Source organism: Glycine max, chromosome 15, assembly GCF_000004515.6.
Source record: "Glycine max cultivar Williams 82 chromosome 15, Glycine_max_v4.0, whole genome shotgun sequence".
NCBI classification, from domain to species: domain Eukaryota; kingdom Viridiplantae; phylum Streptophyta; class Magnoliopsida; order Fabales; family Fabaceae; genus Glycine; species Glycine max.
In genome coordinates, this window is record NC_038251.2 from 7,575,938 (window position 1) to 7,597,774 (window position 21,837).

At 31.5% G+C, this 21,837-nt stretch overlaps 3 protein-coding genes across 6 annotated transcripts; 2 read left to right on the forward strand and 1 right to left on the reverse strand.

Annotated features, from left to right (window-relative positions):
- The first annotated feature begins 310 nt into the window (after positions 1-310).
- On the forward strand, positions 311-7,368 carry LOC100816171 (probable protein arginine N-methyltransferase 6). The gene is made up of 11 exons (XM_014767487.3): positions 311-445; positions 756-794; positions 1,234-1,299; positions 1,640-1,708; positions 2,219-2,296; positions 2,488-2,566; positions 2,968-3,062; positions 5,608-5,692; positions 6,523-6,704; positions 6,904-7,022; positions 7,113-7,368. Exons 1-11 carry the CDS (start codon positions 371-373, stop codon positions 7,153-7,155), a joined length of 930 nt encoding a protein of 309 aa, XP_014622973.3. The 5' UTR covers positions 311-370; the 3' UTR covers positions 7,156-7,368.
- Positions 7,369-7,856: 488 nt separating this feature from the next.
- On the reverse strand, positions 7,857-10,544 carry LOC100814401 (uncharacterized). 4 transcript variants are annotated; one of them, XM_006597477.4, is made up of 8 exons: positions 10,198-10,544; positions 9,886-10,064; positions 9,660-9,753; positions 9,168-9,278; positions 8,957-9,046; positions 8,522-8,607; positions 8,319-8,383; positions 7,857-8,080 (listed from the first exon to the last, which is right to left on the reverse strand). In XM_006597477.4, exons 1-8 carry the CDS (start codon positions 10,435-10,437, stop codon positions 7,971-7,973), a joined length of 975 nt encoding a protein of 324 aa, XP_006597540.1. In that variant the 5' UTR covers positions 10,438-10,544; the 3' UTR covers positions 7,857-7,970. The 4 variants fall into 4 exon arrangements, with proteins under 4 accessions (XP_006597540.1, XP_006597542.1, XP_006597541.1 ...); XM_006597479.4 differs by having other exon boundaries at positions 9,886-10,058; positions 10,198-10,541; XM_006597478.4 differs by having other exon boundaries at positions 7,857-8,077; positions 10,198-10,541.
- Positions 10,545-16,813: 6,269 nt separating this feature from the next.
- Positions 16,814-21,698, forward strand: LOC100814934 (probable serine/threonine-protein kinase At1g54610). Its single transcript, XM_003546052.5, has 7 exons — positions 16,814-17,646; positions 18,088-18,372; positions 18,501-18,818; positions 19,004-19,231; positions 19,755-19,855; positions 20,160-20,277; positions 21,122-21,698. Exons 1-7 carry the CDS (start codon positions 17,323-17,325, stop codon positions 21,371-21,373), a joined length of 1,626 nt encoding a protein of 541 aa, XP_003546100.1. The 5' UTR covers positions 16,814-17,322; the 3' UTR covers positions 21,374-21,698.
- The last annotated feature ends 139 nt before the right edge of the window (positions 21,699-21,837 follow it).

The following is a 21,837-nucleotide window of genomic DNA, read 5'->3' on the forward strand; positions in this document are numbered from 1 at the left end:
CCGTATTTGATAGGTAGTTTTTTCTTGATACAGTATCTCAATGTCATTTTTGCTTATATCTGTCAAGATTTATTAATTATGTATCTTTCAAACATTCACTTTCAGTCAACAACAGCGCCATGCCCCCTTTTTTGTCTCTATATATGTTGTGTTTCTATATATATGTGGAATGCTGATATCATGTTTCCTTTATTGCCCCCTTGTTTGGTACAGGATAAGGCACGGACTGATGCTTATCTGCATGCAATAATTCGTCACGAGGAATTTATTAGAGACAAAGTAATTAAGCAAACTTCAGAACTTGATTTTTAATTATTATTTTTTGGCTCTATTCTTCTCCCTAATGTAATGGGTTATCTCGATCGTCTGCATGCAGGTTGTTCTTGATGTTGGATGCGGTACTGGCATCCTTGCTATACTCTGTGCTCAGGCTGGTGCAAAGCGGGTAATTAGCTCTTTCAGTTACACATTCATAATTGTAAAATGAGAGAAAGTGAGGGATATTTGGACTGAAAATTGTGTCAGAGTACACAATGGATAAATAAAGGATATTTTATTTCCTCTAAATCAAAAGATAATATCTCCATAAACTTTAATTAATACTAAAATCAGAATATTAGTTCTGATTTTCATCAATAATGTTCATTTAGTTGACTTGTAAGTAATTAATTATGGATGAATTTGATTTGATTACTTCTTAAAACTTGCATTAATTTGTTGTCCTGCGGCATGACACTGAAATTTTATTTTGCCAGGTGTATGCAGTTGAAGCAACTCATGACATTGCACATGCGGTAAATTTTTTCAAGATCATAGTTCTCATTGCTTATTTTGTGGTGTTGTTGATTAGGGTTACGGTTACAGAAATGTGTTCCTCACTATATTTTTGTGTGTTTTTTGGAGCTTTGTAAGTAAAATGTCAAAAATCAACTCTCTTTAGAACTTAAACTACTTGGTGAAGGCAAAAAGTATGGTTTTGTATCTCACATACATGCCCCTTTTCGCAAGAACCCATTGGGCTTCATAAAGGTTGTAATATCTTGTTAAAGACGAACTCTCCTAAAAGCTTGCGCTATTAGGTGGATGCCCACGATTTGCTTTTCTCTCTTACATTGTTGCTATAACAAGCTAAAACATATATTTGTGACAGAATCAATCAATCTATGCTCTTTATAGTATCACTTTAGAGCTTGAGCTCTTGGTTTCGATTGACTTTTTCCTTGTTGCAAGCAGACAAGCAAAGTAGTTGAAGATAACAATCTTTCAAATATTATCACGGTATTGCAAGGACGAATTGAGGTAGGGTACTCTGACCAAATATGTTTTACTCTTTGAAAGAGTTGCTATAACTTCCAATTTTAGATTATGAGAGTTTAAATATTGACTCGGTTTTCAAAAAATAGAATGACCAAACCATTTAGATATGTGATCCAAAACTAGATCCCGAGATTAATTCCCCTTGAATCGGTGAAAATTTGGGTGTGTTGAGATCCCACATTAACATAGACTATAGTTATGGTCAAAATAGAGCTAAAATTAAGCCTTGGACAATCCTCACTTCATTGTATTTATACTTTGTTTTCTGATCAATTTGTATATTTGCTGTTAATAATCGGCTGTTTTGTTATGGTGTCTGCAGGATGTTGAAATCAAGGAACAAGTTGATGTTATAATTTCAGAATGGATGGGCTATATGCTTCTACATAAGGTGCTCATTAGGATTTTTGTGATCAATTGAGTAAATATATATTTTTTGTAGTTCAACGTTGAAACACATGATTGTAAAATAAGTGGGTTAAAAGCCAGATATTAAAATTAATTGAAACAAATAAAATGTTGTTGCTAAGTACGAAGAAAAACGGAATTATTCAGAAAAACCTGCAACTCAGTCCTGTGGTTACAAACTTTTAAGTGAAAAGGACCTCTCAAACTTTAAATTAGATCTTATTGTCCAAAGCAAAGTAGAACCAAGTATCAATACAATGAAACTCTCAAATCCTATTGAACATTGAACAAAGAATCCTCTTGAAGAATTCATTGGCTAACTAACAGAAAGACATCTCCTTGTCATTATGATCATAAAAATATGGCAAAGCGAGAAAATGAGATGACCCTTTTTTGTTTTATTTCAGGCGAAATGACCTTAAGTTTCCTAGATTTTTTAGAATACATTTGCTTTCATAATTTTATTGGTTTGAAGACTTGCCTTTACTTGTAGAACATGCTGGAAAGTGTTATTACTGCCAGAGATCGCTGGCTCAAACCAGGAGGTCTAATGCTTCCTTCAAAGGCAACGGTACATTTATTTTCTATCATTAATAGTTTGTAGTGAAATTCCCTGAGGTTGTTTTTCAGACTAATGGCGTGCCAAAGTTTAATCTGTGTTAATTCTGTTAATTGGCTTGGATGTGTTTGGAAACTTATTAGTTACTGAATTCAATAGATGTTGTACTAGACAATACTTACCTCTTAGTATTCTCTCTGTAGTTGTACATGGCTCCTGTTACAAATACCAAAAGATACGAGGAAAGCATTAACTACTGGAATAGTGTTTATGGAATTAATAGTGAGTACAGTACTACGTAGCTAGTTTTATTGATGCTCATATTTATATTGTAATTCATACAGACATACAATGCATGCTATGATCTGCTTATTTACTGTCTTTGTTAATGACTCTTCATAATGATTATAAATATAATATAATCTGCTAATCAATACTACATTATCTTATCTGTCCAGCAACATTTCATTTATTTCTTATAGACTAACAGTTTGTCTGCAGCTTTCATATTTTTTTTTTAACTAAAGTTTCCTGTTTCAAGTGACATGATGATCAAACATTTTCAGTCACCTTATTAGATTTATTACTATTATTTTTTAAACCTGTCTCATGAAATCATACAGTTGAACTATACTGATACCATAGGAAAACTTAGCATGCCCTAATACTGAGTTTTGTTGCAGTGTCTGCATTTAAACCATTAGCAAAACAGAGTGCATTCCTGGGACCTTGTGTGGAGACAATTACTTTTGAAAATGTTTTGGCAAGGCCACAAGTGGTGAGTCCCCTAATGTTACTGCATTCATTGATTTTTTACCTCACTTTTCAACTTTCAGATGCTGAACTGTTTTTTTATCGACAAATGTTAATTGTTAGTTTGTTAGATTTAGATAGCAGAGGGATCGAATCGACGGCATTTTCCTTCTTCCCTTCTTTCTTAACCACCCAACTAATCTTATATCTCGTACAGATGCTAAGCTGTACACAGTTCCTTGGCTATACATACTTTGTTACCTGCTTGTGAGTGTGATGTGAAATTTAGTGCTGCGATAGGATCAAAAGGTTGGTTAAATTAATGGACTATCCCATTTGAAGTGAGATGAATGTACTTTCTACACTTATATGAAGCATGTTGAATTGGTGTCTTTCGTGTGTCCTATGTTGAATTCTCACTAATTTGCATTGATCGAAAAGCCAAATCAGACATCTGGTTTGACTGGAAAAGCAATGAACTGGTCCAGCTGGTCCATTCAACCCATAAAAGCAGAGGAGTGAAGAACAGTTGAAAAACTAGCCAAACTAAAGCAACAACAGCAAAACCAGTGGCTTATAGGTTTCAACCTTCTTTTATGAAAAAACTTTAACTCGACAAAAAAACATTTTTTGAGCCCATTAGACCTAATCTAAACCTACGAAGGTCCTCATATGTTGAAATAGAAAGTATAGCCTCTTATGATGTTATCTTTTATATCTGCTATATACTACTGTTGAAGCCCATTTGAACTTTGAAGCACGAACATAATAGAAAGTATCCTTTCTTTGTTTTATTTCAAGTGACATTTGCTGAATGATATTTATTTAGCCTTATGTTAATTTGAAATTTCACTGTACTTAACTTTTATGATTTTATGCTATATTTTATCACAGGTTCAATTACTATTTGCACCAAAGTGATACGCCATTTTTGCTCCCGTATCAGTATCGGATACGTGTCCTAGCGATATCAGTTATCTTTATCTTTATATTTAAAAAACAAATATTAAAATATCCGATACGGTTTAGATACGATCGGATACGAAAAACATACGATTTGCGGATACGTCATCGAAGCCTACTCTGGTGGTGCCGGTGCATCAGATCCAGAGCTGCTCAACGTTCCCTTTTGCATCCCTTTTTTAATATTAATTAATGTGTTTTCTTTTTCTTTATTTGTCTTTTTTTTAACTGCACCAATATCAATGCATTTCAATTTTCTCTCCGAATTTAAGAAGTTTTTTTCAACTTTACATTTTTCATTTATCTTTTTCAAAAAAATCATTGAAATTTAGGTTACGTTGGATAAAATTCGATAAAATTAGCTGAAACATTAGCAATCAAAAATTAAAAAATTAACTTATTAAATTATAAGAATTTTATAAAATTAGATACTGGAAAATATAAAATAGCAGAAAAATAAAAAATAATAAACAAGTTTTATAAAAAAACCCTGTTTCAAGTAAAGTTAAAAAAAAAACATTAAAAACTATTAAGAGCTACTAAAATTAACATAAAACAGTTTTTCAACTAATTAAAAAAAATTAGAAACCAACTCAAATGTGTTGCCCGAAAATATAATTTCTAATGTCAAGTTAATATTCTAATATTTATCTTAACGAAGTTAATAGTTTTTATTTTATTATTATATTAACTATTGCATGAAAAACATAACTATAGTTATATTATATAATAATCTGTCCTAAATCTGCTTGTTATCTTATAATAATATTTTTATTTTTATTATTTTATATAATAGTACTTTAAAAAAATTATAATTGCTTCAAAATTACAATTATATATTTTCAAAAATTAATCTTGTAAACATATATTAATGTTTAATAACTATATTCTAAATTATGAAATTTTTTCAATACGTATTTTAAACGGATAGTTACTCGCAATTTTTGTATTCTATCTTAAATTGGACCAGACAAGTTAGTTTGTCTAGAAAAGTTGAAATCTAGTGATCTTGCCTATATTTTATACTTTAGTGTGGAGCTACTAATTTGGAACTAGTGACCCACATATTTAAAACTTATAAATGGTTTTTATATCTAGTACACTCTTTCATGCAAAAGTCCTTAGAGCTTGGAGCATGAATAATTTGTAGGCCTGGTTACTTGAAATTCAACTTCATATTTAGAAGAATAGGGCAGAAAGGGTTGAACTCTTGACAACTTGGTCAAGAATGAGGGAAGAAAGGGAGTAAATAGGAAACAAATCATGAATCAAGCAAATATGGTGACTAATCCTACGAGATAATGAAGGAATAGAAAAACTAGTCTTAAAGGAAATCTAAGATATAATTAGGATACTTGTGATCTTTGTGTTTATCACTGCTCTTCTATATAATTTTTCCTCCATGGATTTTGCAGCATGAGTCTTGCCTCCCTTTTAACAAATATGAATGTCTTATATGTATGTAGGACTTTAGCTTAATTTTAAGTGTTTGTAGATATGTCTATATGTTTGTTTCTGTGTGTGGTACTGTGTTGTTTCAGTTTTTTCTCTATGCTAATAATCCCCTCTCATTTTGAAGTAGTTGATATTTTACATTAATATTACAGGTGAAATGCGTGAACTGTGATTCTGTTACCATTCCTGAGCTACGATCTGTGACAGAAAGCTTTAAGTTCAACTCAACGGTGAAAGGTAAGTTTCTTATGCTCTTCCATTTGGCTGATGTATTTAATTTGAGTCTTGCTGCTAAAATTTCTGTTTACAGCTAACGTGCCACGTCTCCCTTGTTAAGATCAATCATGCTAGTTTTTCCTCTTCCCTTTGCTTGTCTCAAATTCTGTGTCCAACCCAGACTCACTTGTTCTGATTTTCCTCCTCTAATGTAAGGGATTCACTTTAGAGAGTAAAGTGAAAGTTATACCCATTGATTAGAAAATCAATGGTTGAGATTTAAATAGCTAAATATTTTATTAAACATTTGTATGCATTTAATCACAATCCTGACAGTTGATTTTTCAATCAATGGTTATAAGTTATAACTCATCATCAGTTTACTCTTTATACTAAATCCCTTAGAGCATCTAAAGTACACAATTGTTTAGATGGGTTGTTTATCTTAATTTTATAGACATTACAATTTCATGTAGATTTAACCACTCTACACAAAATTTACTCAAATGTTAAGTGGCTAAAATGAATGTTTAACTTAATTTTACAAGTCCTATAATGCTAAAAAATGTGTTATTTGTAATATAAATTTGTTAAGCAACCGTGACTATATAAGCAACTTGATGTCATCTGCTCCAGTAAAAAAAAATAAACAATGTTAACTTAAAGTTAAGCATCTCATGTATGCACCCTTATTGGAGATGCTTTTGTGTGTCAAATCTCTTTTGACGACACAGCTCTAAAGCCTTGATTTTGTTGTACTTCTTTTTTTGTTTCTCTCTACCAATTTACTGAATAGTTCTTCTGCATTTGATGCCTGTAATATCTTGGTACTTATAGTTCTGTTTTTCCAGCACCGCTACATGGTTTTGCGTTTTGGTTTGATGTTGAGTTTGGACCATCACCAATGCCACTCAGTATTCGTTACCCGACTTCATCTGTTGACGATCATCCTCCGGTGGATAGTCAAACAAGAAGAGACCCTACGCTGCTCCTGTCCACTGCACCTAATGTCCTGCCAACACATTGGCAACAGGTGCAGTATATATTTTCAATTTCCAATTCCAATATGCTGGCCTAGTTTCATTGTTCAGAGAAGTGTACATTTAAATATTTGATCGATTCTTATCTTAAGCTTTCTTAAAGACAAATGCATAGGATGAGAGATCTGAAAAAGTTGCATCATCTTTTTTTATATTATCTTGGTCTCTTGATTTAACAATTGTATTTTGCAGACCTTGATATACTTTTTTGATCCAAAAGATCTGAAACAAGATCAACTCATTGAAGGAAGAGTGACATTGTCACAGAATCAAGCAAGTTCCCGGCTTCTGGATGTTAAAATTGCATATGAGTGAGTTTCTTTACCCATAATGCATTTCTAGGGTAGGGTCATTTGTTAATGTAGGTCTTTGGACTCTGACAACATTCCTTGCCATTGCAGCACAGGAGGTCAATCCCATGTGAAATATTCTTTTCTGAGATGACCGAGTTTGTTATGAACTTATCTTATCATGAAGGCCCCGTTCGTTTGCAGAGAAAGAAGGTAGAAAATGAAAACAATAACACTAAAATGATGTAAAATTCATACTTTTATACTTCAAAAGTTTCATCTTATCTCACTTTCATTCTTTCTGTTTCCACTCCACATACCGGAAGTTTGAAACAGAGGCTGGATAGTCTACCAGTAGTCATAAAAATTCATTGTTGCCTTATTATGGGATATCTTCATTTGAATTTTCTAGCATTTTAATCCACTACAAACAAACTGACCCTAACTATTCAAAAAAAATTATTGCTTCAATACCTTACATTAATTTTAAGAAGGTACCCATACATTTCACCTTAAACGAATTAAAAACAATAATCTATAAAAAATATTCATCTTATTTCAATTTTTTAAAATTCAATATTTTAATCATGAAAATACGTGTGTAAATGGAATAGGCAACAAAAATAATTCTAAGGTCATTTAGCAATTAAAAAAACATTTTTAGAAATTACAAAAGGGAGTATTCATATATCTTTAAACAAAAACTTTTTAATTTTTATTCCTTAATTAGTGTCAAGAATATTAATTAACATTTTTCTTAAAGCATTGACACTTCGTGATAACAAGCACAACAATTAGGTGCATTGAAATTTTCAAAAGCACGTTCTCAATTTTTTTATCCAAACACAGCCTAAATCTGCAAATGCACTCCATCATGTTTTTATTACCCCACCACAGCAAGGCTAAAAAATCATGTCAAGTACGGATTTACATGCAAAAAGTATTATTGATAACAAAATACTGAGTGAATCAGATGGTCTCAAGGAAATGAGCAAAGCTAGAGTACTTGGGCTCCCACCCTACTTCCTGGCGTGTTCTGGAGTTGTTCAATCTCTTGCCTAGAGGATCATCGGTTCCTGCTAAGGAAATATACAAAGGCATGCTTTTACAATGATGAGTTACGCAGTGATAGCATCCTAAATAAAAGTGAGAAAAAAACAGGTGATTCTCATTAGAGTTTAATTTTCATATCAATATATTTTTTTTACATTATCAACTAATTAGAAATCATACTGAATCTCAAAGTACCAACTATCACCAGTGTTGTACCCGCGTTTGAATGTTTGAATAAGCACTTAAGGAAACAATCGTTATTACCTGTAAATTTCTCAAACTTTTTACTAAATTTCCCACTTTTGTAAACTAGATCCATCACTTCTTGCCTGACAACATTTAGAAAGGGTCAGAGAGAGCAAGAAACATATGTTGGCATCACTACCTAACACATGGCAAGCAATAGTGAGGAACAAATCTCAAAGAAAGAAAATAGTTGTAAACTCAAGGGACATATAACATGTAACCTGGATAAGGGATGATTATCACATCCCAAGAAAATTCTCCCACGAAATTGTTTCTTTAAAATTGCGACAGAGAGTGAAGCTGCATCCTGGTTTTAAAGCAGCACATTAAACACATTAAACAATGTATTCAACTTTTCAACCTTTAAAGCAGCACATTAAACACATTAAACAATGTATTCAACTTTTAGTTGGTTAAGGGACTCAAACAAGTCTCATGGTGAAATGTCAAATATGAAACAAAATATGTAAGTGTGATGGAAATAGAGATAATTAGTGAAAGCACATGAATGAAACATCTTTTGACATAGAATGAATCTCAATACCTCGATGACTCAATGTATGTCAAACAAATTTAAAGAGGCTAATTGCCAAATATGGATAAAACCACTGTCATGTTAATTTACAGAATATGATAAAATGCACTTAAATTCTGACCTCATAGTGTATAAGATTCAGAATGTGATCAGGACGAGATTCGACTATCCCCTTCTCTAACCAATAAGCATGTGCACCTTTATCTACTTTGTTTAAAATGTCAAGGTTGGAAGCAGACACTAGACATAAACTGATAAACATAATAATAGAAATAACCACCCAGATGAATGAATAGTTGGAATCCTAGTAAACTGAATTTTGAAAAGGATATATAAAGTCCAGACAGTCTTAAAACAGAACCACCAAACTCCAGCACTATTTTTTCAGCTTTTAGAAGGACATCAGTCCTGGGACTCCTCCCTGTTGGCACCACTGGACTATCCTGCACAGAAATAAATATCTAACCCCATGAACAAGATACGTTGTTGTTGAGACAACCATGCCAAAAACATGGGAAAGGAGAAGAGTGCTCACACCACACCCTATCGCACTCTGTGCTATTACTTAAACTTTATTGGAAACTACAAAAGTAACAGACAGACTTATTAAATAAGAAATGAGACCTACAAAAAATTTGTGATTTTCAATAAATTTTAATTAATAATAAAGAGTGTGTTCAAAATAATATATCAAAGAGAGTGTGTCACTTCTACAATGTTATGCACATGAAGTCTTGAAGATGAGAAAAATAAGTGATGATCAATTGCACAAATTAAGCTATAAAAGACAGAGAGAACAGCCAAAGAATGTTTTTAAGACCAACCTCGTGACACAATCCATTATCATTACAATCATAAGGAGCAGAGCTTGATGTAAACAGCAAAGCACCTTCACCATTCCAGCATGATGCAGCCAGCCTGATTGGTTGACAGTCCACCCCACATAAGTTCAGAAGAAAAACACAATTGCAAACACAAAAAGGTTGACTTTTATAATTGTTTTTATTTTATTTCCTCTTTAATTTAAATTTCAAGGATAAGATTGCTAACCTAAGATCACCAAGGTAGTCTGAGGATTGGTAAGGGGGAGCACAGAAAATGACATAGGGAAATTTGAGGGAGGCTTTGGTCCACTTCAAAGACGGATTGATACCGATTTCAGTTAACTCTCGGTGATGATTAGTGGTTGCTGTTTGTCCAAAAACTTGACAACCAGAATATTCCTGCAGCTTGAGTAAACATACATACATACATACATATACAATAACATATATATATATATATATATATATATATATACTGATATGATATGTCTAACAATAATTAAAATGAAATAGTAGATATAAAAGAATAAGTAGGTACCTGGCGCCAATTGTGAGCCACTAAACGACCAAGAATCCCAGGACCAACGATTAAGAGGTCGTGTTGTCCAATTGCAAGAGAAGGAGAAGGGTCGAATTCTTCACTGGAGACGTGCAAATGGGTAGCCATGAAAGATGAAGAGGTAGTGTTTAAGAGGGTGAGACGTGCAGGGAAGAGAAGAGAATTGGAGAAATGGTGAAAGAGTGTTGCATGGACAGGGCTTCTGATTCCCAGTTCCATCAATTCATCATCAAAGGCATTGTGAGATGATAGATAGGAGATAGGAATATGAACCAATCAACAAAAACAAGGGACCAATCACAATGTCACGCATACATTCCATGCTTCTCTTTCACCTGAAAACGCACTAAATTATTATAATTTTATAAATAATATTACTACTATTTTACTTTCACTTTTATTTCATTTTTATTCTAATCTTACTTGAACCCAATAAAACCATTCTGAATGATAACTTTTTCCCCCAATATTTAACGCAATGGTGCATGATTCAAAATTACTGATAAAACAATCCAATTTTTTCACATTTTCTATCATGCGTATCATTATCCTTTTTTTTTTTATAAACCATCATTTGGGTTGCTAAATATGTAAGTTAGTGATAATTTAGTCTTTAAAAGAATAAGAATTTTGATTTAATTTTTGAATGTGTAAAAATACAATAATTACATCATATTGTATAACTTAATAATAAATTAATTCATAAAATTTATAAATTAATGTCCAATTGATCCTTAATCATTATAACTTATGAAAAAATAATCTCAAAAAACTTACCTACAAGACATACTTGTCACACCTTTACGCATTCAACCATTTATCAACAAGAATTTTCGTTCTTTGATAAACTTAATTATTTATGATTTATCCATTTAGAGTAATATTTTTTTTTCTTCACACCGGGGCTAGGCCCAATAGAACAAAACAGAAAAAACTAAAAATCAAGCAAAGTGCTTGGGACAACAACAGACTTTAAAAAACCCCAAAGCTTCTTCCTATACAGTGAAAGCAGAATCAAACGGCCTGTTATTGGTGCGCACCAATCTCATCAATGATTAATTTTTTGCATGGAATCTAATTAGGCATCTTAATAAATCTCTCACAATTATATTTTTTTTCATCCATAATATTCAACAAAAGATCTTACTTAAAGAATTCAAACTTAATTTATATTAATTGGTGACAACTTTTTTTTAAGGCAATTGGTAACAACTTAATGGTGACTATTACCTTCATCCCTGTATAAAACTCTTTTTATTTTATAGTTTATCCTTTTTTATAAGATACTCTTCTAAAACTTTAGTGTATTGATTGTTTTTATCCTATAATACCCTTAATTAATTGCAATATTCTCTCTCCAATCATTAATTATTTTTTATGAGGAGAAATTAAGTGCAGAGAAATAAAGGATTATTTTTAATGTTATTAATTAAAATAATTATTTTTTTAAAGGTTGTAAATTAGTTGAAAGAGTCTTATATCTTGAAAATGATATAGTATTATTTATTAACATGGACCTGTTCATTTAGAGTGGAATTTGATTAATGATGTTATTTTTTATATTTTATTTATTTTCTATGCACTGCAAATTTTACGGTTTTTTTTACTTTTAGTTTCTCTCAAAAAAATAGTTTTTCCTATTTTATTTTTTAAAATTTAGGCGAGTCACTTGCTTAGCTCACCAATTTGAGTGAATTGAGTTAAGTTAGTTAATTTCTGATTCGTTATTAAAGTAAGCTAAGTTGACGTACTTATGTTGAGTTTTACATGTGATAGACAAAATTAAGTAGGTCGAATTTGTTGTTTTGTGGATTCTATTTGATTGTAATAATGGACAGAAAATTGGTAATAGATGGTTGCAAATATGATTAGATGTTAAAAAATATATATATATTTGCTGAGTACAAAAACTTAAATTGAAGATTAGTAGTTTATTTTAATATAATTCAATTACGAGTTAATATTATTAAAATAATTTGACTTATGAAGTTGTCTTCATTTTTTTTATAAAGTAAGTCTTGCCTTTGTGTGGTTTGCAAAAAAAGTAGACTAATCTTCTGAAGTGTAAGTAAAGTGCCTACAATAATTTGACCCTAGGATTCATCATACATCGATTCCAAAGAAAGTTGATGTTACATTAACTAAGGCATTCGAATATAGTTATTGATCTTTTTAATGTAAGGACAGACAATGGGATTCATCATATAGTGTTGGGGGTATTATTGGAAAATGCACAGTTATATATAAGAATTTTAAAACAAACATCAAATTTTTTGAAACAAAAACAAAGCAATCAAATATTAGAAATGGAGGGAGAAGTGAATAAATGCTACCATAACAAAAACTGTTGTTTGGATGGCAGATGAAAAGTATAAATAATGTTGTGGATCGTCTCTCACGTATTGTTTGAATGGGGTGCAAAAGCTTTTGTTTTTAATATATAAAAATGCTTTTTTGTCAAATTAAGAATGAATTTTAACTTTCTTGAAGGTTTAATTTGTTAAACGTACACAGTTTGTAAGTCCAAATTTAAGAGTTTTATCTATCATCTTTATAAAAGTTTTGGGTTGTCTCGGACTCTCAGGAATTCATTCCTAGTATTATATGATTTTCTTTAGTAACAAAAGTTAACGGAATTTAAAAGCGTCATCCCCTCGCTCCCAAAAAAAAAATAAAATCCACCACTAGCCTAAAAATAGAGTCTTACATTATAGTAAGTTAAAAAAATGATATTTTTATATTTATGACATCATTAATTAAAATTAATTTTATTCACCTTCATAGATTATTTATTTATTTTGCAAATAAACAGCTAAAAGTAAATAAATAAAACTGGAGAAGAGTAATTGCGGGATCGTAATCCATCATCTTTATCATTAAGGATTGAAACGTTATATAAGGATGTTTACACGGAAATATAATTAAAAAATTAACAATTAACAACTACTATTTATCCTAAAAACAAAAAATGCACGACCACACTACAACAAAGATTGTTATTTAAGGTTGGTAAGCTTTAATGGGCCCAAAACAAGTAGAGTATATCGATCCCTATTGTGTTAGTTCTTTTACCAGTAGGTTACAAGAGATCATTTTCAATTTTTTTTACAAAGGTTTCCTATTGTGCTGTTCATATAACTGGAAATTGTACACTATCTTCATTTATATAACAATAACAAGGTAATGTTCTTATTTAATATACACATTTTTTATAGACTATTTTACCTGTTGATTACTATTTTCGCAGGTCACTCACTACTTTGTTTTAATTTCAATTTCTCTTTTTTTTATTCAACCTCCTCAACATTTAAGTAGCAAATGTGTCCCCAACCTTCTCTTAAACTAGGGAGCAGAAGTAGAAGGGCAAACAATAATTAAAAGTAGCAAACAGCGATCGGTAATAGCTACCTCATTTATGATAACATGGCATTGGATACGTCTACTCATATTTTATATTACTTATTGATAGAAAATATGAGATTTATAAATATAAAAACAAAGATCTTAAAAAATAGACAATAAATATTTTTATTGGTTAAGAATCTGATAAATTTAAATGTACAATGTATAATAAGAAATATTGTTGTAATATTATCAAATTGAACCTCTTACCTAAAAAAATAAAAAGGCAAACAAATAGATAGTGCCTTTCAACTAATAATAATAATATTTTGTAAAAAAAACTAATAATAATATATATAAAAGAGGTGTAGTCTAGGTCAGTCTTTGACTCTTACGAATAATTTTCTGGACTCATTTTGGTGTTAATTTCATACTTTTTATTTTAGAAATATGAAGTTATTGTTTTTTGAGAAACCATTATATAACATCATTATATAATTTGAAAGTTTTGAAGGTACGCAAGTAAAATGATTGTATATAAGTAGTTAATAGGTGGAAGTTAAAATTAGATTGTTTGAGTAATATTTGAGTTTAGTTTTTGATAGAAATAATTTTTGGTTAAATTTTATTTATTTTTTAGCCAAATTTTGGATAAGTTAGGATTTATTTTCCCTGATAAATTGAAGGGTTAAGATAAAAAAAAATATGTGGATAAACTTTGAGTCTAATTAATGTAGTCTTCTCTTCCATTGTTACTTTTTTTAAAAAAAATATCTATTTTTTTGTGTATTGCCATTAACTAAATGTTTGTTTTGAGTGATTTTTAGTTATAAGCGTTTCCTTAAAAGGTTTTTAATTTTTTAAAATAATAATTAGTTTTTATTTATATTAATATTTAATTTACAAAAAAAATAAAAATTTTCTATCATATTAATTAAAATTAGTTTAAGGATACAATGGTAACAATGATAATACTAATGAGGTGGTGTCCGTGGTAATGTTCATGAAAGAGATCAATGATACTAATGATAATAATAATAACGATGTTAATGATCGTGGTGATGAGAGTGCTGATGTCAATGATAATAATATAAATGATGACGGTATCAGAAAAAATCATTAATAAATATAAGGTGCTTTTTTTAAAATTAAAAATTAAATATACAAATAATTTTTTATTTTAAAAATAAATCTAAAAATATTTTAAAATTGGATCCATGATTGAAAAAGTTGGGATTACTGTAAATAGAAGCTTGTTCTATTAAAAATTAAAAGAGGGAAATATATTCCTCCTGAAAAGCAATGCTAGGGTAGATGTATGAGCTTTCATTTTCATGGTGGGTGATTATTAGATGCATAATTAAAGACAGTACAATTAGACATTCCTATTCTGTCAATTTAAATTGGACGTGTTTGGCACTACACTCTTTCTATTGTGGTTAGAAGGGGTGGTGGTGAGTTTATACTTTATATGCCTCTTAATTAGGAGCGGAGAATTTAGTTGTTTTGAAGTAGGATACTAGGGATATATTATTTTTATTTTTATAAAAAAAATTCATAATTACGTATTCATTAAAGATTAATAATTAAAATTTTAAAATATATAATAAAGTATAAATTATTAATATAATTATAAATTCTTCAGAAAGAATGTGGTCAAATTAAATTTTATTTATTAGTTAATTTTAATCTTTTAAAAAAAATCTTACCACCACTTAGTGGAAAGGTGTCATAGGCAATTAGGCATTTTATATTTCAAACAATTATCCTAAAGTAGTATGCGATGCCATTCATCTTGGTAAAAAAAAAAAGAAAAAGAAAAAGAAAAGTGATGCAATTCATTTAGATACATGTCATATCATTAATAAACAATAATAGAATCATTCAAAAATTATAATTTATGATGAATAAAATTATTTTTTAAAATTTAGTTAAAACCAAATTTAGTTATAGGATTAAATACATTTTTAGTCTATGATAATATTTGTTTTTAGTTTATTAAAAAAATATTTTCTTTTAATTTCTTATTTATGAAAATATAGTAAAATCAGTTCTTGTCATTCACAAAAATCATCTCATTTTATATAGAAATAGAAATTAGCTCATTTTGGTATCTCATTTATGGAGATAAGGACTACGCATGGCATACTTTCATACATGTGGAACTAAAGAAAATTATTTATTTTTTAGACACTAAAAATGAATATTAGACTATTAGTAGATTTATAGGGACTAAAAAGTATATTTAATCTTTAAATATATTTATAAAGACTAAAATATAGTTTGTCTTTAATGTGTTCAATATTTTATTTTAAAAAGTGTATGTACTAATATATATATATATATATATATATATATATATATATATATATATATATATATATATATATTTGGTAATGGGATATAAACAAACAAAAAAGAAAAGAAAAGTTGTTTTCTTCTTTTTCTCTACATTATCCTTATGCATAAATGCATTTATTCTCTCTAAATAAATCCATATAATTGTGTTTAAGACTAGTAAAAAAAATTGATGAATGCATGATTTTAATTACTCACTAATATTCTGTCTCACTAAATATTCTACTCAATATTGATTCAAAAGTAGTGGCTAAATAAATTTGTTCTTAAACAACAATCTTATAATCCAAAACATAAACATATAAGTAAGATTTATGCAGTGAGAAATATATTATCTTTATTGATGCTATTAATCAAGCACATGCTTTAATCTTCCTCTGTTTTTTTTATTTATCATAAATCTTGACCAACTTCACAATCCCATTTTCTTCCTGAAAGCAATGTTCCAACCTCCAAGTAAGTGAAAAACCACCAAAACAGGCCCCAAAAAAAAATGTAACGAAGTACTACAATACAATACATAATAACTGTTAACTGATCAGGTGTACATACAACACTACGTACCTTCCTAGTTCTACCTCCACCGTTCTCCAACTACACCAATAATATTTTTACCTCATGCAAGCAAGTAAAGAAAAAAAATAACAAATAAAAATAAATAAATAAACCATCATGAAATGTAATTATAGTTAACACAAACATCTTCATGGTACTTGAACCTGAATTTTGTGTCTTGCTTTGATTGGACACTATCATGGAAGCTTCTTCAACTTGATACAAACTCAGTACTCTGAAAGGGTTAAAAAGGGTAAAAAATAAAAAAAACTGAAGTGGGCATAGAGACATTGACACACCTCACCCATAACTGGGTTATTATAGGTACAGGTCTTTGCTACCTTTGGCTCTTCCTCGAGTCAAACTTAAATACAGAAACCATTATGAGTATGAGAGAGAAGTTGAAAAATAAAGGAAGATACCCTCACATTTTTTTTTCTCTCTCTAAAACATTCTTTTCTTTTCTTTTCACTGATCCTTGAATCTGGTAAGACTCAACTTCAACCATAACTGTTTCAACTTTGATCTTCCTCCATATCACAGTCCCAAAAGGAGATTTTTTTTTTATTTTTAAAAAAGACCCACCTTAAAAAAAAAAAAAAAGAAACAGTGGTCTTATTTTCTTTGACTGCACCACAAATTGTGGGGTGTCTTCAAAATCATTGCTTTCTCACTTTTGTCTGCCAAAGTTAGGGTCTTTAGAATTAGCGTTTGCACAGTCCAGCTTTTGGAGATTTATGATTAGGGTTTTTGGAGGGGAGAGGGATTTTGGGGGGTGATTGGATGGTGAGAAATTGAGGGAAAATGTGGTTGGTGCAAGTGGGGGGAGTAAATGAGAAATTTTGAGAGATGGGGTGTGCGTTTGGAAGAGAGGCTTCGAGGGAGGAGAGGAGAGAGGAAGTGAGAGAGGCAAAAGCTGAGGAGGAGGGTAGAGGAGAGGTTGTTGAGAATGAGAACATTGAGAAGGAGGGTGGAAGAGAGGAGAGGAGGACAAGGGCAAGGGGAGAGAGGAGGCGATCTTCGAAGCCGAATCCGAGGTTGAGCAATCCTCCTAACCATGTTCATGGTGAGCAGGTTGCAGCAGGGTGGCCCTCTTGGCTCTCTAAGGTTGCTGGTGAGGCTATCAATGGATTGACCCCTCGGAGGGCCGACACTTTTGAGAAGATTGATAAGGTAAAGAGCATCTAGAACTCGATGAATAGTACACTTAATTTTGTTTCCAATTTTGGTTTGGTGATGTTGCTGAATTCTGATATGGTCTTGATGTCTAGATTTGATTTTTTGACAATGTTGAGCTGTTCTTATGTTCTTCATTGCTCCTTTCCTTGAATGGAGGATGTTGATGTTATTGTGTTTCTCTTTGGAGTTTTAACGTAGTATGAGGGGTTTGGCTCTAAAAAATGACTTTTTGTTGATGTTGTATAGTTTTTTGAGTGCAAGCTATGGCAACACCTAAAAGTAGTAATGTGGATTTTAGACTTTTTATTTTATTTGGTGGGGTTTGTGATTAAAATTGAAAAGCCTTCCATCAAAATGTCTAAAAGTTATTTCTCCTGGCGACTTGCCTGGCTATTATTAAATCTCTTATTGATGCTTCTGTTATCTTTCAATCAGATTGGGCAAGGTACATACAGCAATGTTTACAAAGCTAGGGATACTTTAACGGGGAAAATTGTTGCTCTAAAGAAGGTCCGTTTTGACAATTTAGAGCCTGAGAGTGTCAAGTTCATGGCCAGAGAGATTTTGATTCTCCGGCGTTTGGATCATCCCAATGTCATCAAACTGGAAGGCTTAGTGACTTCTAGAATGTCATGCAGTTTATATCTTGTGTTTGAATACATGGTGCATGATTTGGCTGGACTTGCCACAAACCCAGCAATCAAGTTCACAGAGTCTCAGGTATTGGTGTATTCACCTTGAGTGCATGCTCTTGTTTTGTTTGAAATATATGATTCCAGAATCTTTTTCTTTTTTTGGTTGCTTCTGGAGGTAGTCCCTTTTTATATGCTCGTATCTGGCTATTTTAGGTAAAATGTTACATGCATCAGTTATTTTCTGGACTGGAACATTGTCACAACCGTCATGTGCTGCATCGTGATATAAAGGGGTCGAACCTTCTTATTGACAATGATGGAATTCTCAAGATTGGTGATTTTGGATTAGCTTCCTTCTTTGATCCTAATCACAAGCACCCTATGACCAGTAGAGTGGTTACTTTATGGTATCGACCTCCAGAACTTCTTCTTGGGGCCACTGAATATAGTGTAGGAGTGGATCTCTGGAGTGCTGGCTGCATTCTTGCTGAATTGTTGGCTGGAAAGCCTATTATGCCTGGTCGAACAGAGGTAATCTATGATGGATACATTATATAGGGTCTATAGTTGCATCTTTTAAGGGCATAATGTGTATTCAGTTTACTAGTCTAAGGTGCAAGATTTTGTTGTCCATGGCCTCTCAATTTTCTGCTACTTGATTGTGAAATTTGTGCTTTGGATTTTACTTCTATAATTAGCATCCTTATGTGTTGTAGGTGGAGCAGCTACACAAGATATTCAAACTATGTGGTTCTCCTTCTGATGAATATTGGAAAAAGTCAAAGTTGCCTCATGCTACCATTTTTAAGCCCCAACAATCATACAAGCGATGCATTGCAGAGACATATAAAGATTTTCCTCCATCATCTCTGCCACTTATGGATACCCTTCTCGCAATCAATCCAGATGAACGTTTGACTGCCACTGCTGCATTGCATAGTGAAGTAAGATAATAATTGAATTGACTAAATGTTGTGAAATCACCTAATTTCTTATGCTTTTATCATACTTTTTTATATGGGCATGCTACAACTGCATAACAAGATACTTTTTGTCATATTTAAATATTATTCTTAATTTGTCCTAACTTATATTCCAATGCAAGAACCATGAATATATATTCACAATATATTAGCAGAGGCATTGTTTGATAAGTTGGATTGCTTTTATTCCTTTCTATCGTTACTCAACCAGAACAGAACATACGATGGAGAAAGAATAAATTGGAAACAACATAGTTTAAATATCGTGTGATGCACTAGAACAGCTGCTTATAACTCTATACTGCACTAGAAATGGGGTTGCTTCTTAGTCGTAGGAAATAACAGTGATAGCTATAGTGGCATATGTTGTCAATTGTATATAATTTAAATTTGAGAGGATGAAGATTGTACTTGCAATCCTTAAAGCTTTTCACTAATTGTACGTAATGGTCCGAATTTAAAGCCATTTGGTTCTCTTTTGCAGTTCTTCACAACAAAACCATATGCTTGTGAGCCCTCTAGCCTTCCAAAATATCCTCCCAGCAAGGAGATGGATGCAAAGCTACGGGATGAAGAAGCTAGGAGGTGGCTTAAATTACTTTTGACATATAAATAATCGTTTCATCAACAGTCTGATAAAACCCTTATTTTCTTAAAAAGTTTCCCGAAATGCATACATGTTGGTTAGATTTTGATCATGTTCATGTTTCTTTATTTAATTGAGGAGGTTGCTAGGCATCCATATAACTTTAACATGTAATTTAGTTATCCTTCTCCATCTTTATTTTCTCGATCTCATGATATTGGAGGCTGCAGAGTATATATATTTTCAGAAGACAATGAAAATGCACACAATTCAGTATTTAATTTCAATATGTCTTGACTATAGATTGAGAGCAGCTGGTAAAGCTAATGCTGATGGTGTCAAGAAATCTCGTCCACGTGAGCGAGTTGGGAGGGGAATTGCAGTTCCAGAGGCCAATGCCGAACTGCAAGCAAATATTGATGTATGTCTGATTAGGCACCCAATTCACTCCAGCAATTATTTCTTATATGATTAATGTGATGAATTATTAAATTTATCAATTAGAAGCAATGGTGTAGATTTCAACTTAACAATATCCATTTCTTATTCATTTTTCACTTGCCTGCATGCAATCTTTATGGATGTTTATTTGAGAGGTTGAATCGTCCTTTTTTCAGAAGTTATTAATTTATTCAGTTATTATTGTTTTCAACTTTTCATATTTAGAAGAATTTGCAAGAGGTTATTGTGAGTGGATTTTGTCTTGGTGAAAACTTGTATTTTTGTTGTAGAAGTCTTGGTGGAAAATTTTAACCTTTAATTGTTCTAGCTGCCTCAAATGACTCAAACTAGAAAATCCAGTCCTTCTTAATTCTTTACTTTTGCCTGGGCAGTGGGCATGAAAATTTCCAAACATGAGCAGTAGTTTAGGCTTCATTGTCCCTTAAAGTCTTAAAATGTGCGAAAACTGAAAACTAGTAATAATAGACAGAAAACTAGTGTGAAAATTAAGTTAGTTTAATTTGGTTTGGATATTATAATGATATATAGGCTCCTCCCAATATTCCCTTGTGTTCCTGTTTAATTATTAATTGAATAAAGACATTTTGCCAACAGTCACAACTGCCACTGATCAAGTGCAGATTGAACTGTTGTTACTGTTTTGACACCATCTTCTGTAATGCTTTAGATTTGTGGCATTTGGTTGCCTTGGTTGTATAAGTATATTCTCCCCTTGTGGAATTTTTTGGGCTATCCAAGATAATTGTGTTATATTACAGCTTCTATTCGTATAGAACAGTGTTAATGTTCAGCTCTTACTGCAGAGACGACGGCTGATCACACATTCAAATGCTAAGAGCAAGAGTGAGAAGTTTCCTCCTCCCCACCAAGATGGAGCTCTAGGCTATCCTTTGGGTTCTTCACATCACATGGATCCAGTTTTTGATCCCCCTGATGTTCCATTTAGTTCTACAAACTTCTCACAACCTAAAGCAAATATCCAAACCTGGTCCGGCCCATTGGTAGATCCTTCTGGTGTGGGCGTGCCGAGGAGAAAGAAGAAACATGGCAAGTGATGAGCATCATATACAATCAAATTCATCAAAGGAGGACTCAAAAAAGATAGGAATGAGTCGGGAGTCAAAGAAATATTCTTGTAGTATAACACCAATCAATTTTTTTGAAGTATTCATGATGAAGCTGCAAATGTTGCTGAGTTGATGTCAGTCCTCTAGTTGCTAAAGGCATTGGAGGTAAACCAAATTGTATTTTCCTGCTTCCATTTCTTTCTCAATGATCAAAGGTTTATTCTCTATCTTGTATATCTTATTTTTTTTTTCTTCTTGAACTACAAAGTTTAATTAGGTTAGATGAATATCTAATAAATAGGTTTTGGGAACAGTATTGGCAATTTATATCTCTCCCTAATTTTTTTCCCATTTAATTTCTACTTTCCAGAAGCCTGTGAACTGTGCAGTACTTATACACAGCATTCTTTTAAATTTTTTGGTTTATTCATAAGATTCTCTATTATCCTTTT

What these genes read in the sequence shown, in the direction of transcription:
- LOC100814401 (XM_006597477.4), bottom strand. Translation starts at nt 10,437, where the DNA reads ATGGAACTGGGAATCAGAAGCCCTGTCCATGCAACACTCTTTCACCAT. An exon ending in TGAATCTTATACACTATGAG is followed by an intron (nt 8,608 to 8,956) that starts GTCAGAATTTAA and finishes CTTTAAAACCAG; the next exon opens with GATGCAGCTTCACTCTCTGT. An exon ending in GATAATCATCCCTTATCCAG is followed by an intron (nt 8,384 to 8,521) that starts GTTACATGTTAT and finishes AAATGTTGTCAG; the next exon opens with GCAAGAAGTGATGGATCTAG.
- LOC100814934 (XM_003546052.5), top strand. Translation starts at nt 17,323, where the DNA reads ATGGGGTGTGCGTTTGGAAGAGAGGCTTCGAGGGAGGAGAGGAGAGAG. An exon ending in CTTTTGAGAAGATTGATAAG is followed by an intron (nt 17,647 to 18,087) that starts GTAAAGAGCATC and finishes TCTTTCAATCAG; the next exon opens with ATTGGGCAAGGTACATACAG. An exon ending in AACTGCAAGCAAATATTGAT is followed by an intron (nt 20,278 to 21,121) that starts GTATGTCTGATT and finishes CTCTTACTGCAG; the next exon opens with AGACGACGGCTGATCACACA.
- LOC100816171 (XM_014767487.3), top strand. Translation starts at nt 371, where the DNA reads ATGCAGGTTGTTCTTGATGTTGGATGCGGTACTGGCATCCTTGCTATA. An exon ending in TATTGCAAGGACGAATTGAG is followed by an intron (nt 1,300 to 1,639) that starts GTAGGGTACTCT and finishes TGGTGTCTGCAG; the next exon opens with GATGTTGAAATCAAGGAACA. An exon ending in GTTCAACTCAACGGTGAAAG is followed by an intron (nt 5,693 to 6,522) that starts GTAAGTTTCTTA and finishes CTGTTTTTCCAG; the next exon opens with CACCGCTACATGGTTTTGCG.